The sequence below is a fragment of the Amaranthus tricolor genome, chromosome 8, assembly GCF_026212465.1.
Source record: "Amaranthus tricolor cultivar Red isolate AtriRed21 chromosome 8, ASM2621246v1, whole genome shotgun sequence".
In the NCBI taxonomy this organism is placed as follows: domain Eukaryota; kingdom Viridiplantae; phylum Streptophyta; class Magnoliopsida; order Caryophyllales; family Amaranthaceae; genus Amaranthus; species Amaranthus tricolor.
In genome coordinates this window covers 27,224,835-27,236,073 of record NC_080054.1, presented here as the reverse complement: position 1 = coordinate 27,236,073, position 11,239 = coordinate 27,224,835, and the positions used below count along the sequence as shown (strand labels likewise).

Genomic DNA, 11,239 nt, shown 5'->3' with positions numbered 1-11,239 from the left:
AGGAGTACTAATTTTGTAATTTATACTTTATAGTTTGAACAAAGAAAATCTCAAAAGATTGTAACAGTGTAGTTGAGGAACCCCAAGCCAATGAAAATCACTGTAAAAGCTTGAGAAGTTTTCGTTTCTTCACACATAAGGCATATGAGAATCAAATACAATCAATAACTTCTTATGACATTGTTGTATTTAAGATGCTTTTCTTTAATGGATGAATAATGATAGGAAAAGCCTAACATAAATACGTTCTTCAACAATTAATCAAAAATAGGGGATATTACTACTGCAACAACCTTCTATCGGGATTTGATGATAATCATGCTCATCTTTGCTCGAGAATGTCTGAAAAGATGGTTGCATTTCTGGACGAGGAAATAACAATTTGAGCCGAAATGCATCTACCCCATTCAAGTAGTATCTAAACAGCCTTTTAGCTCTTATAAATCCAAGACGACCGTATAATGCAAGGGCTCCTTTATTTGTGACTTCAGCCTCTAAAGTTACCTATAAAATACAAAATAAATAATTATAACTAGTACATTGGGAATTAATACTATATTTGGATAACAATTTTGAAGAGAAAGAAAGGGAGGGAAAGAAAAAAAAGAGAAATGAAAGAGAAATACCTCTAATTTGTATAGGAGGAATAGAAGGAAAAGGAAAGGAGATGAGAATTATCCCTTCAAATCTTTCCAGCTTTGAAGAGATTAAAACCTTCACAAAAAATATCCATTAAACTTTTCCAATTTCCTTCCCTTCAAATTCCTTCCCTCCATTTTACTATCTAAACAAGGGATTCTTTCTCCCTCCAAATCCCTCCCTTCCCTTTCTCTCAATTTCCTTTCATCCAAACACACTCTAAAACAAAACGAATGATACATCTTATTCTTAAAAACGGAAAAGGAGTTCTGAGAATTGAATATAAGGGATCGGTAGATTTACGATTGCTTTAATATTGGAACGTAAATGTTTTTGTCCATCACAAGCAAATGCACCTCATCAGTGAAACAAACAATTTCAGTGTTAGTCAAATGTGGATGTTCTTGTTTCAGATGGTTCATAAAAACTAGATCAAACCCGAGAGGATTTATTATTTGAGTCATAAGTTATTGAGAAAATATAGAATAAAAGAGACAATTCTTTTTCTCGTGAAAAAAGAACGCCAACAGGATCAGCATAATTTAATATTAGAGAAGTTCAAAAACGAAGGCTGATTTTCTTTATGTATCGTCTTTGGGTGGGGAGGGTGCGTTCAAATAATTTACAGCTGCATTCAGAAGGTAATATGAGCAGCGTGGCAATGCATGCAGCATATATCATCCATAAAACAAAGTTGTTTTCTTCTTCATGCAAAAACAACCAAGGGTTCTCATTTCTCAACATACTGCTCTTGATTTCAAGTTTCCAACTATTCGGCAGAGTTTTAATAATGTAACCAACATTAAGTCAAGAACACAAATCAAAGACAACATCATCCTCACCACGGGATAGATAATATACTCATCATCAGTAAGAACAAGGGTGAACAGCCACTACAGGACAACTGGACAAGGATGACTATGGCTAAGTCGTAGCAATTTGCATAACTTACGCTGTGCATCAAACATTTTAGACAAAAAGTTGGTACTTGGTAGTTGATAGTACACATAAACCTGATACCCTGCTCATAAGTCATAACCTAGCTTAGGTGAATGGGGATACAGCTGAGTGTCTAGCCACAACAAAGAATTGTTATATTGCTAAGAAGATGAAGTACCTCTTCACAACCAGATTGCATCATCACCTTGATTGATCTTGTAACTAGTTCAGTAGCTGCCAAACCAGAAAAAAGATGAATGAAAACAAAGAACCTAATAGGCGTATATAAATAAAGAAAGCACCATCGAGAACCAAATCTAAAATGTTTGAACAAACTCCTTGTAAAGAAAGGTAACAGTAAATTTAATGGCCAACAGTAAACTTGCAATCAAAATGCAGGGTAGCAGAATCTACCAGTCATGCTATGCTAAATTTTAGTGCTCTATTAACTTGCAATATTCTTCAATAAAACTAGTACGCCCAACACAAGAATTTCCTCGCTTCAAAGGTATTTAATTTATCACATTAGCAAATGTAAAATCCATCTCCCAAATCAAGTTCTAAAATGAGAATGCAACACTTATCCAAATGTAATATCTTTTGCAATTCCAGAAAATTGTCATTTCTAGACATCTGAGAAACAAGGAAACATTTAATATTGGAATCCATCACAAACAATTCAAATAATCTCTTGAAAAAAATATATAAATTCCTACTCATGTTCTTACAGCCTAATCCCAATGAGAAGCACATAAGATAATGGACTAAACAAGTTTTGTATGAGCATTACTCATCCACGATATGCTATTTGCTCAGTCAACTCAACCCCTTTAAGTCTTAACTGAGTGATTAGAGAGAGGAAGATATCATGCAGAAGTTCACAATGCCTCCAACTTCTATTTGGCTAAACAGTTTAGAGCATGACCATTCGCAACGATCTCCACAACATACAAATAATGACAAAAAAGCTCGACAACAAGACTGTTGCAGGAGCAAGAAAGATTTTCATTTACATACTTCATCAAGATCGCGGCCTGACATAAGCCATCTTAGATTGCCAACGTATCTAGTACAAAAAAACTAGTAACTAAACAACAACAATGCCTAAAGACTTAATACCAAAAGATTTCGGCTATAATCATTAATTAGTCCCGATGGTTATCAACATAAATGTTCCTTTTACAATGCTATCAATTATCTATCATCTCAACTCTTAAATTTAAATTCTTTATATCCTTTTCCCATCTTGCCTATTGCCCTCCAAGTCATCTTTGATTTTCCTTTCGCTTTTAAATTTTTTAATGCTAAGTATTAACTTTCTATCTTTCATATCAACTCACTAACACTTCGTCGTTGCACATGCCCAAACCGCTTACATCATTCTCACTCATCTTATCCTCAATATATGTGACGTGTACACATATTCTTATGTCTTTATTTTGAAATTTATACTTCAAAGTATGACCATTCATCCATCTAAGGATCGGCAGTTCAACTACCCTCATCTTTCTATAAAGATTTTTCTTAAGAGCTCAACATTATGATCTACTTCCTCTGGATATTTTTAGTTGCTATAGTGCTTGTAGTAACTCTTGTTCATCAATTGATCTTCCTTTGCATATACTTCTTTGTGTATAAAGTTAAATATAGTCATATGAAATCTTCTATATTTCGTCTTAATGCATATATATATAATATTAACTTTTTAAAACTTTTAGTCATATGTAACTAAAGATAATGAGCATTAAAATTATGCATTGAATAACTTGAAAAGTAAAAGTGTAGCAACTAAAAAATCCAAAGGAAGTATAGTAGCACTAGTCCAATGATTAGTCGATGAAAAAACTTACCCGTAATCTTTAGGGGTACACCTCCATCACATAATATACAATTTTTTCTCTCAACTATTCCACCCACATTTAATCATATGGTTCACATCCTAGTGAATCTCCACTACTTTGGAAGAATGACCTAAGGTATTAAAAAACATTCACTTAGCACACTGCCTTTATCTTCCAACTTTATAGTGCCTTTACTTATGTCATTTGTGCTTTTAAACCCTTATAACTCCAACACTATTCTCCATCATTCTAACTTGCATTTTGAAAACGATGCTAGATTAGAGTTCAAACAATGCATTTCAAACTCTAATATCACCAAGATCAAAGTATAAAGTCCCGTGATGAGCAAATTACACTTTCAATGAAAATAACGTTTGTAAGAGATAAAAATGCAATAAAATGACATAAAGATTTACGAGGTTCACCCAATATAAGCTACGTCCTCAATGGTGTGTAGTATCTCACTTATATATCACAAGGGAGTTCAAAGAACTCTCAAAACATAGAATTACAATAGAGAAGAGATTAAGCTATGTGTTTAAGCTTAGGGATATTTTTGTGGATGATTTCTATGAGCATATGAGCTTCCTCTTTATAGGGGTAAATACATTAATAAGTAATACACACTTTAAGGATAACAATAAATCATAATAATCAACTCTTATAACTCCTCATTAACTATCATTCATCATGCATTATTATATCATAATTCATATGTTTAAGTCACTCTGCAACACCTCCATAACTTCAAGCATTGATCATCCCACTTAAACATCTTCATAAATCCCTTTAATGTGCATACTCAATGCACACACTTAACAGTTAACACACCCATTTGATTTCATCTCTATGCACTCACACTAATGCATAGACTTGATTGTGCACACAAGTCACAATATTCCTTCAGCACATATACTCCTCTCAAGTCTCATTTACTAAAAAAAAATATTGTAAGCAAACAACATACACCAATATAGATCTTAAAAAGATCGAATCAACTCGTCTTATATACCAAAAAGAGATGGGATAAGGGTCCAACCTTGGTGAAGACCAATTGTAAATGGAAAATCCTTTATCATCCCTCCACATGTGCTAACATTATCTTCACTCATCGATAATATCTTGCACTATATTAATATATTTCGTGAGGATACCCTTCTTAGTCAATACCCACCAAAGATTGTCTTTTACCTTGTCATATGCCTTTTTAAGCAATGAGAACCATGTGCTATACCGTTTTTCTAATCCTCGAATGCTCGATCAATTGTCTCATCAGATTTATTGCTTCCACTAAAAGTTCCCATTAAAATTCTTCCAACAAAGTTTATGGATTACCTAATAAAAAAACTTTCTTTGAATAATTCTTGTGAATTTTGAAACAAGTGGCAATTCCAACCTAAATCTTTGGAGGTTAGACATGGGCAGTTCCAAATTTGAAGAAGAAACAAAAATGAACTACTAGAGTCATTGCAATAACTCCATATCAAACATACAACTATACAAGTAACCAATAATCATCATCAACCCAATGAGTTGGTTCAAAATCAAATCAATGTAGCAAAATTCAACGAGGAAGAAAGTTATAAGGAAATACCAAGGCCTTTGCCTCTATAAGGTTTAATAACAACAAGCATAGCAATGTAGCCTCTGAAAGTATGACGATGATCCCCCATTTTACACACAACTGTACCCACACATCTTCCTTTATGAAACGCCTAAACAGAGAACACAACCATTAATCAAGCATACAATTACTATTAAACAATACTTCAGATTGAAGAAACGGAAAAGGAAGGAAGAGAAAAACAAACGAGGAAGCAGAGCTGAGGCCAAAGATAGACGAAGTAGCGGTAAGTGAAGATAGAGTAGGGTTCGCTGAGTTCTTGGTCAACAAGGCGCATGATTAGAGGAAGGTGATGTTCACCTCCATAGCTAACGTATTCGATCTCTGATGCATCAATTTCCGCCGTTTCGGCTTCTTCCTTAACATCTGCCATTGTTACGCTCTCTCTTTCACTCGCTCCTCTGATTCTGCCGACGGTTTCAGCGGCGGAGAGCCCCGATTGGAGTAGAGTCGTGTGATTGTAACTGGGAGTCCAATGGATTCTTAGTTTATTTATTTTTGAGTTGAAAAAAAAAAACAACAGTTAATTATGGATGGATTAGTAATTAAAAAAATTCAAATTTTTAAAAAAAATTAAGAAAACATAATTATCAAATATACAACAAAAAGCAATTGAAAATTTTATATAACAATAATTTTATATATAAATAAATTTCAAATATGAAATTTTTATATTTATTTCCCAAAAAATTATTTCAAATCTATTTTTATTATCTTTTTTAAATAGTTATTCGTATTTTACTATTCAGTTTTATTTCTTTCTTAAAGGTTTTAAGTCAAATAATTTATGTTATTTGAAAAATTAACTTTGTTACAAAATAAATTATAATAACATAATGGAAAATTACATGTAGTAGTATCGAACTTTCTTGAAACACCAGTGGCATTATTTTTATAAGATTTTTCCACATGGTACCATTCAGTTTATACGTTATCTAATTGCTATAGCATTTTTCATTAAATTCTTGTCAATTTCCGTTTAATTCGGCCTTTTAACGTTTCTACCTTTATTAACTGTTGGTTGTTGTCTTTATAATTTGTCCTAAACTATTTAATTCACCATTTTTACGTTTCAACTCGTATCTAAACTATTTTTATGCTCTCAAATATTTAATTCACCATTTTGATGTTTTATTCACCGTTTAATTCATCAACACTCTCACATGTTAGAAACATCAAAATGGTAAATTAAACGAAAATTAACAAGAATTTAATGGAAAATGCTAGATAGTTAGATAAGGGATAAATTGGATGCTACCATGTGAAAAAATCTCATAAAAGTGTTACCACTAGCGTTTCATAAAAGTTTGATATTACCATCTGAAATTTTCTTGATATAATTGATATTTGTGTTTTAGTAATTATCACTAGTTAACTAAACTATGTTTTATAAAATTCTACAAGAAATTAACCTTGTTTTGAAGGTAATCCTTTTATGAATTTTCTTTATGAGCATTATGTCAAAAACATATTTTTATTAGCTTTTGAAAATAGTTATTAGAAATAGAGTACAAAATAATATTGGTTGAATATTTTTAGTAGTGTTTTGACTTAAGTTAATATAATTTAAAGTTTTTTAAAATACTCTATAAGGTAGACTAAGAAAAAAGGAGAAGTGCACGAGATTTGATTCTAAAATACTCCATAAAATCAAAATATATATACACGTAAACTTCAAAAAAATAAATATGTGTAAACTTTTTCAAAAATTAACTTAAATTTTTTATAAAAAACTATATGAAGTACATATTATTGAAAAGAAAAGTTGAGCATGTTTAATAATTTTCATTTGGTCAATTTTTTTTCATTTTGTCAAAAATTAACTTAAAAAATGTTTTTTTTTTCAAAAAAAAATATATAAATAAATTATGATAAAAAAAAAACACCCTAATTAACTCCATTTTTTGCATTTGATCAATTGTTATTGTAGACGTCGTGAATTATTAATTTCCTTTTACAAAATACTCCATTTTTTGCATTAATTTCCTCGACTTCCTCCAACAATCTTTCGCTTTTCTCATTTTTCTCTTTCTTTCATACGCATCAGCTCATCTCACCACCCAACCCTTCTTCCTTTCTCTCTTCCACAATCATCATTCAAGGAAGAAATCCATACCATCATCAGAGCTTTGAAGATGTTGCGAATGGCGGCAAGGAGACTCTTTTCTCTCTCCTCCCCTTCATGGCGTCCCGCCGCCTCGTCTTCCTCCGTCTTCTCTAAGCCCCCTTCCTCTTCCGACGAGGATTCTAGATCTACTTCCTTATCAGAATCCTTCAGATTCGCACCCCATTTCTATTCCCATCACCGAGGTCAGATTTTCCTTTCTTTTTTGATTAGAAAATTTAATTTTTGTTCTTTTTTCTGAAAAACTAGGGTTTTCTTTGACTTGTTCGTTGCTTAATCGGATTTGGATTTCGCTGCTATTACCATCTTTTTTTTTTCTGTCGGTCTTTTTTTGGTGTTTTCATTTGTGCAATTTGGTACTTTTTCGGAAGTTTTGAAATTTTTAAGTGAATTAAGATTTTAGTTTTTTGTAGCGTTGTTTAGTAACGCGTTAGAATAAATTTATGGAGGCTGGGATCAGTAACTCGTTTATTGGAGCCTGTTCCGGAGATCTTGTGTTTTTCTAGGTCTTGTTAGGTTAATTGTTAAGGAATATCGAAATAGGAGATGTAATGAATTGATTGTTGAAGATGGGGCTAAAGTTATCTCTTTGATGTTATGAACTTCCGTGATTGACTTATTTTATATGATCAAATGCTGTTTAGGTAGAAGTCTCTTGAATTAGTTCATCAAACCAATTTCGAATTTCTTTATGAGTATGTTTGGATAACAAGTTAGGAAGGGAAGGCAGGGGGAGGGGAGGAGAGGGAAGAATGGTTTATTTTCCTTCTAAATCTTTACACTAAAGTAAATATTTGTTTTGTACTAAATTTGAAGGATTTCTCCCCTCTATTTACATCCTCATACTCTTTGATTTCCAAATGAAGGAAATGTATCTTTCCATTTTTTTTCTCCTTTCTCTCCATTTCATTTCATCCAAATTCCAAATACAACACAGAAGTCTTTGAGATGAGCCTGGCTTCTTTTACCTTTTACCCGCTCTTGGGTGGTTCTTTATGGGCATTATTACTCTTTGAATTAAAATTGTGTTATTTTCTTTCTAGCAGCATGTGTTTAGGTTAAGATGTCATATGTAATAACACAAGATGCTATTCTATAGATTTTTTTTTTCCTTTTTTGCATTGTTGTTGGGGGTGTTTATTTAGAATGAGTTTTTCATTGGTGTGTAAATACTTTGTAAAGATTATGTCTTTATACGATGTTATTGTCATCATTCTTGCATTGTTAAAGGCAAGAAGAACTCTATTACAGCTTACAGGTGTATTGTGAAATGCTTCCTTTAATTTCTGGAAGGTGCTTTAGCTTTTTGATGCCCCTTGTTTCTTTACTCGGGTAAAAATAACTTTTGAGTATTTGTAGTCATTGGTCCTCATGAACTGCTAATATTGACACTCCTACGTTATTTTAGTGTGCTTAATGAAAATTGGATAGATAATATAGAATTCATATCTGCAAGTCCGCACAAATTTAATAGTATCCTTACAGTACATGCTTGAACATTGCCTTAATGTGGAGTATTGCTAAGAATTATGATTGATGAGAATAGGATGAACGATGATGAAGATACATCTTGTACTTTTTTTTCTATTTGATTAGCTTGTTGTGTTTGCAAAAGGTCCTTTTTGCTCTCATGTTACTTGTGTGAGTACGAATGATGTTATTTGTCAGCTCATTTTTCTTTTTGTTGCTTGACGACTGATTTATTTTATATGGGAACGGGCAGTTAGGGTTGGTTATCAAGTATACAGGATCTATAGCTATCATTAGCTTTCGTTGTTGACTTTGATATTTGTAGGGGTTTTTTTAAAAGAAAAACGTATAATGTCTTGTTGTCTCTGGTTTTGCAATATGCTTCATATTTTTGCTAGTGTATCATTTTTTTGTGTGGTTTTTAAATACTATTATCCGGTGCTATATGTAAGAAGGTAATTACACTGTAATTATTACAATGGTATTTTGTTTTCCGGATAACTTGTTTAGTTGGTAAGAGACGAGCTTATGTACTATTCTCTAGTGCAATATAAATGACTTGTTAAGTTGGTGAGAGATGAGTTGCTGGGAGACTTTTTGTTCTTTGTATGTGGTTTTTGCATGACTTTGGTGTGATTTTTTTTCTTTTGATGGTATGTTGGGTGAGAATAATAGTATACTAGACTGGCTGGTCCTTCTCCATGGTTTTTGCCACTGTATTATGTTGTTGGCAAATTTTCGTTCCCTCTTATTGAACTTTTGGTGGTGAATAAATGTATTGATCTTTTGGACTTTTGATTGTTAAATTGCAGGATTTGCCACTGAACATCTCATTCCGAAAGCCGAGCACGGCATGGGGATTGTCCCTGATGTTCCCGCTACTGTGGCTGCTATTAAAAACCCTTCATCAAAGATAATCTATGATGAATACAATCATGAGCGATATCCACCTGGTGATCCCAGCAAGAGAGCATTTGCTTATTTCGTTCTCACCGGAGGAAGATTTGTGTATGCTTCCCTTATTCGCTTGCTTGTCCTTAAGTTTGTGCTGAGTATGTCTGCCAGTAAGGATGTCCTTGCTTTGGCATCAATTGAGGTTGATCTCTCAAGCATTGAGCCAGGATCTACTGTGACTGTGAAGTGGCGTGGAAAGCCCGTCTTCATCAGGCGCCGAACTGAAGATGACGTTAAGCTGGCGAACAGTGTTGACCTGTCATCTCTCCGGGATCCACAGATGGACGAAGAAAGAGTTAAAAACCCCGAATGGCTTATTGTGATTGGTGTCTGTACTCATCTAGGTTGCATTCCCTTGCCAAATGCTGGGGACTACGGTGGCTGGTTTTGCCCTTGCCATGGTTCTCACTACGACATCTCTGGTAGAATTCGCAAGGGTCCTGCTCCTTACAATCTCGAGGTACCCACTTACTCTTTCTTGGAAGAAAACAAGCTGCTGATTGGTTAAGGAACAGGTCGATACTCGATAGTTCCTATCCCCCCCAGGGATAATGATGATATTTAGAATTCTTTTTTGTACTCTTTTAGTTCTGAAATTTGGATTTCGGAAATTTTCTGATGACAATTCCAGATAAATTTATTTTCTTTAAAGCATGCCAAGAAATGCTTGTGTAATTTTGAGTTTGTAACTTGTAACTGGTGGAGTTGGTGTTGGCATTATTCATGAAATAATTTGCAGTGCAATTTGCTTTGTATAAATGTTTGCTACAATTGGTTATTGTTTGCACTTGTCTGAATATATTAGTAGTACATAATCGCTGTAACATAATACGTCAGTTAATTTGCCTTTTGAATTCACAGTTATCCCAAGCCAAAAAGTAGCCCAAAATCGATTGCTTTTGACTTTTTTCAATTTGCAATTCGCGGATACGTAGAACGGTAGAAGTTTAAAACCCATATGACTATGGTTATTCAGATATCATCTTTCGAAAACGCCTTGACAATTCCTTTTTCATACAGTTGCAATTTGCAATTCCTTTGTCAATTGCTCGACTTGCTGATCATCTCCTTGGACTATAATGTCTGAGAGCGTTCCGTCTTCTCCTACTATCATTAACCTTGATCTCTTCTTTTATCGCTGCTCGTTTCCAGTAATATGCTCCATTGTTTGTACGGATGTGAAAGAAAAACTTCACAATTACTTGTACGTGTTGAAGTTTATAAAGGGACACAAAACATCTTTTAGCATTGGCATATTTTGTGCAAGTGAGACGAACAGGAGAAAGAGACCTTACTTATGCCAAAGAACTAAGGGCAGTGTTCCGAAACCAATTGTTGCTCTCTGCTTGGTACCATTACTCCTTAAAAACTACACATTATACCTTTTAACTTTCCCTTTTTTAGTAGTTTCCTGCCAATAGTTCTTGTTAAGAAATTGGCCCATTATACATTAAATATAAATCCTAATTCTGTATGATTGGTCTTGTTTTATTTAGAGTAAGTATCACTTTTTCCATATAAAGTCATGGGTTCGAATCTTCTTTAGCCCTCCCCTCTTGTTAGCATACCTCGTAATAATTAAATAAATATTGGATGGTATGATGAAAGACTTTTAAGTAAAAGTTTGTGAAAGTAAAATTTGTGAAT

The 11,239-nt window shown here is 33.4% G+C and overlaps 2 protein-coding genes across 2 annotated transcripts; one reads left to right on the top strand and one right to left on the bottom strand.

The window, feature by feature from the left end:
- Positions 1–33: 33 nt before the first annotated feature.
- LOC130821363 (N-alpha-acetyltransferase MAK3) lies at positions 34–5,539 on the bottom strand. Its single transcript, XM_057687096.1, has 4 exons — positions 5,231–5,539; positions 5,014–5,134; positions 1,757–1,812; positions 34–504 (listed from the first exon to the last, which is right to left on the bottom strand). The coding sequence occupies exons 1-4, from the start codon at positions 5,414–5,416 to the stop codon at positions 262–264; spliced, it is 606 nt and encodes a 201-aa protein (XP_057543079.1). The 5' UTR covers positions 5,417–5,539; the 3' UTR covers positions 34–261.
- A 1,425-nt stretch (positions 5,540–6,964) lies between these two features.
- On the top strand, positions 6,965–10,375 carry LOC130821202 (cytochrome b-c1 complex subunit Rieske-4, mitochondrial-like). Its single transcript, XM_057686884.1, has 2 exons — positions 6,965–7,353; positions 9,451–10,375. Exons 1-2 carry the CDS (start codon positions 7,179–7,181, stop codon positions 10,098–10,100), a joined length of 825 nt encoding a protein of 274 aa, XP_057542867.1. The 5' UTR covers positions 6,965–7,178; the 3' UTR covers positions 10,101–10,375.
- The last annotated feature ends 864 nt before the right edge of the window (positions 10,376–11,239 follow it).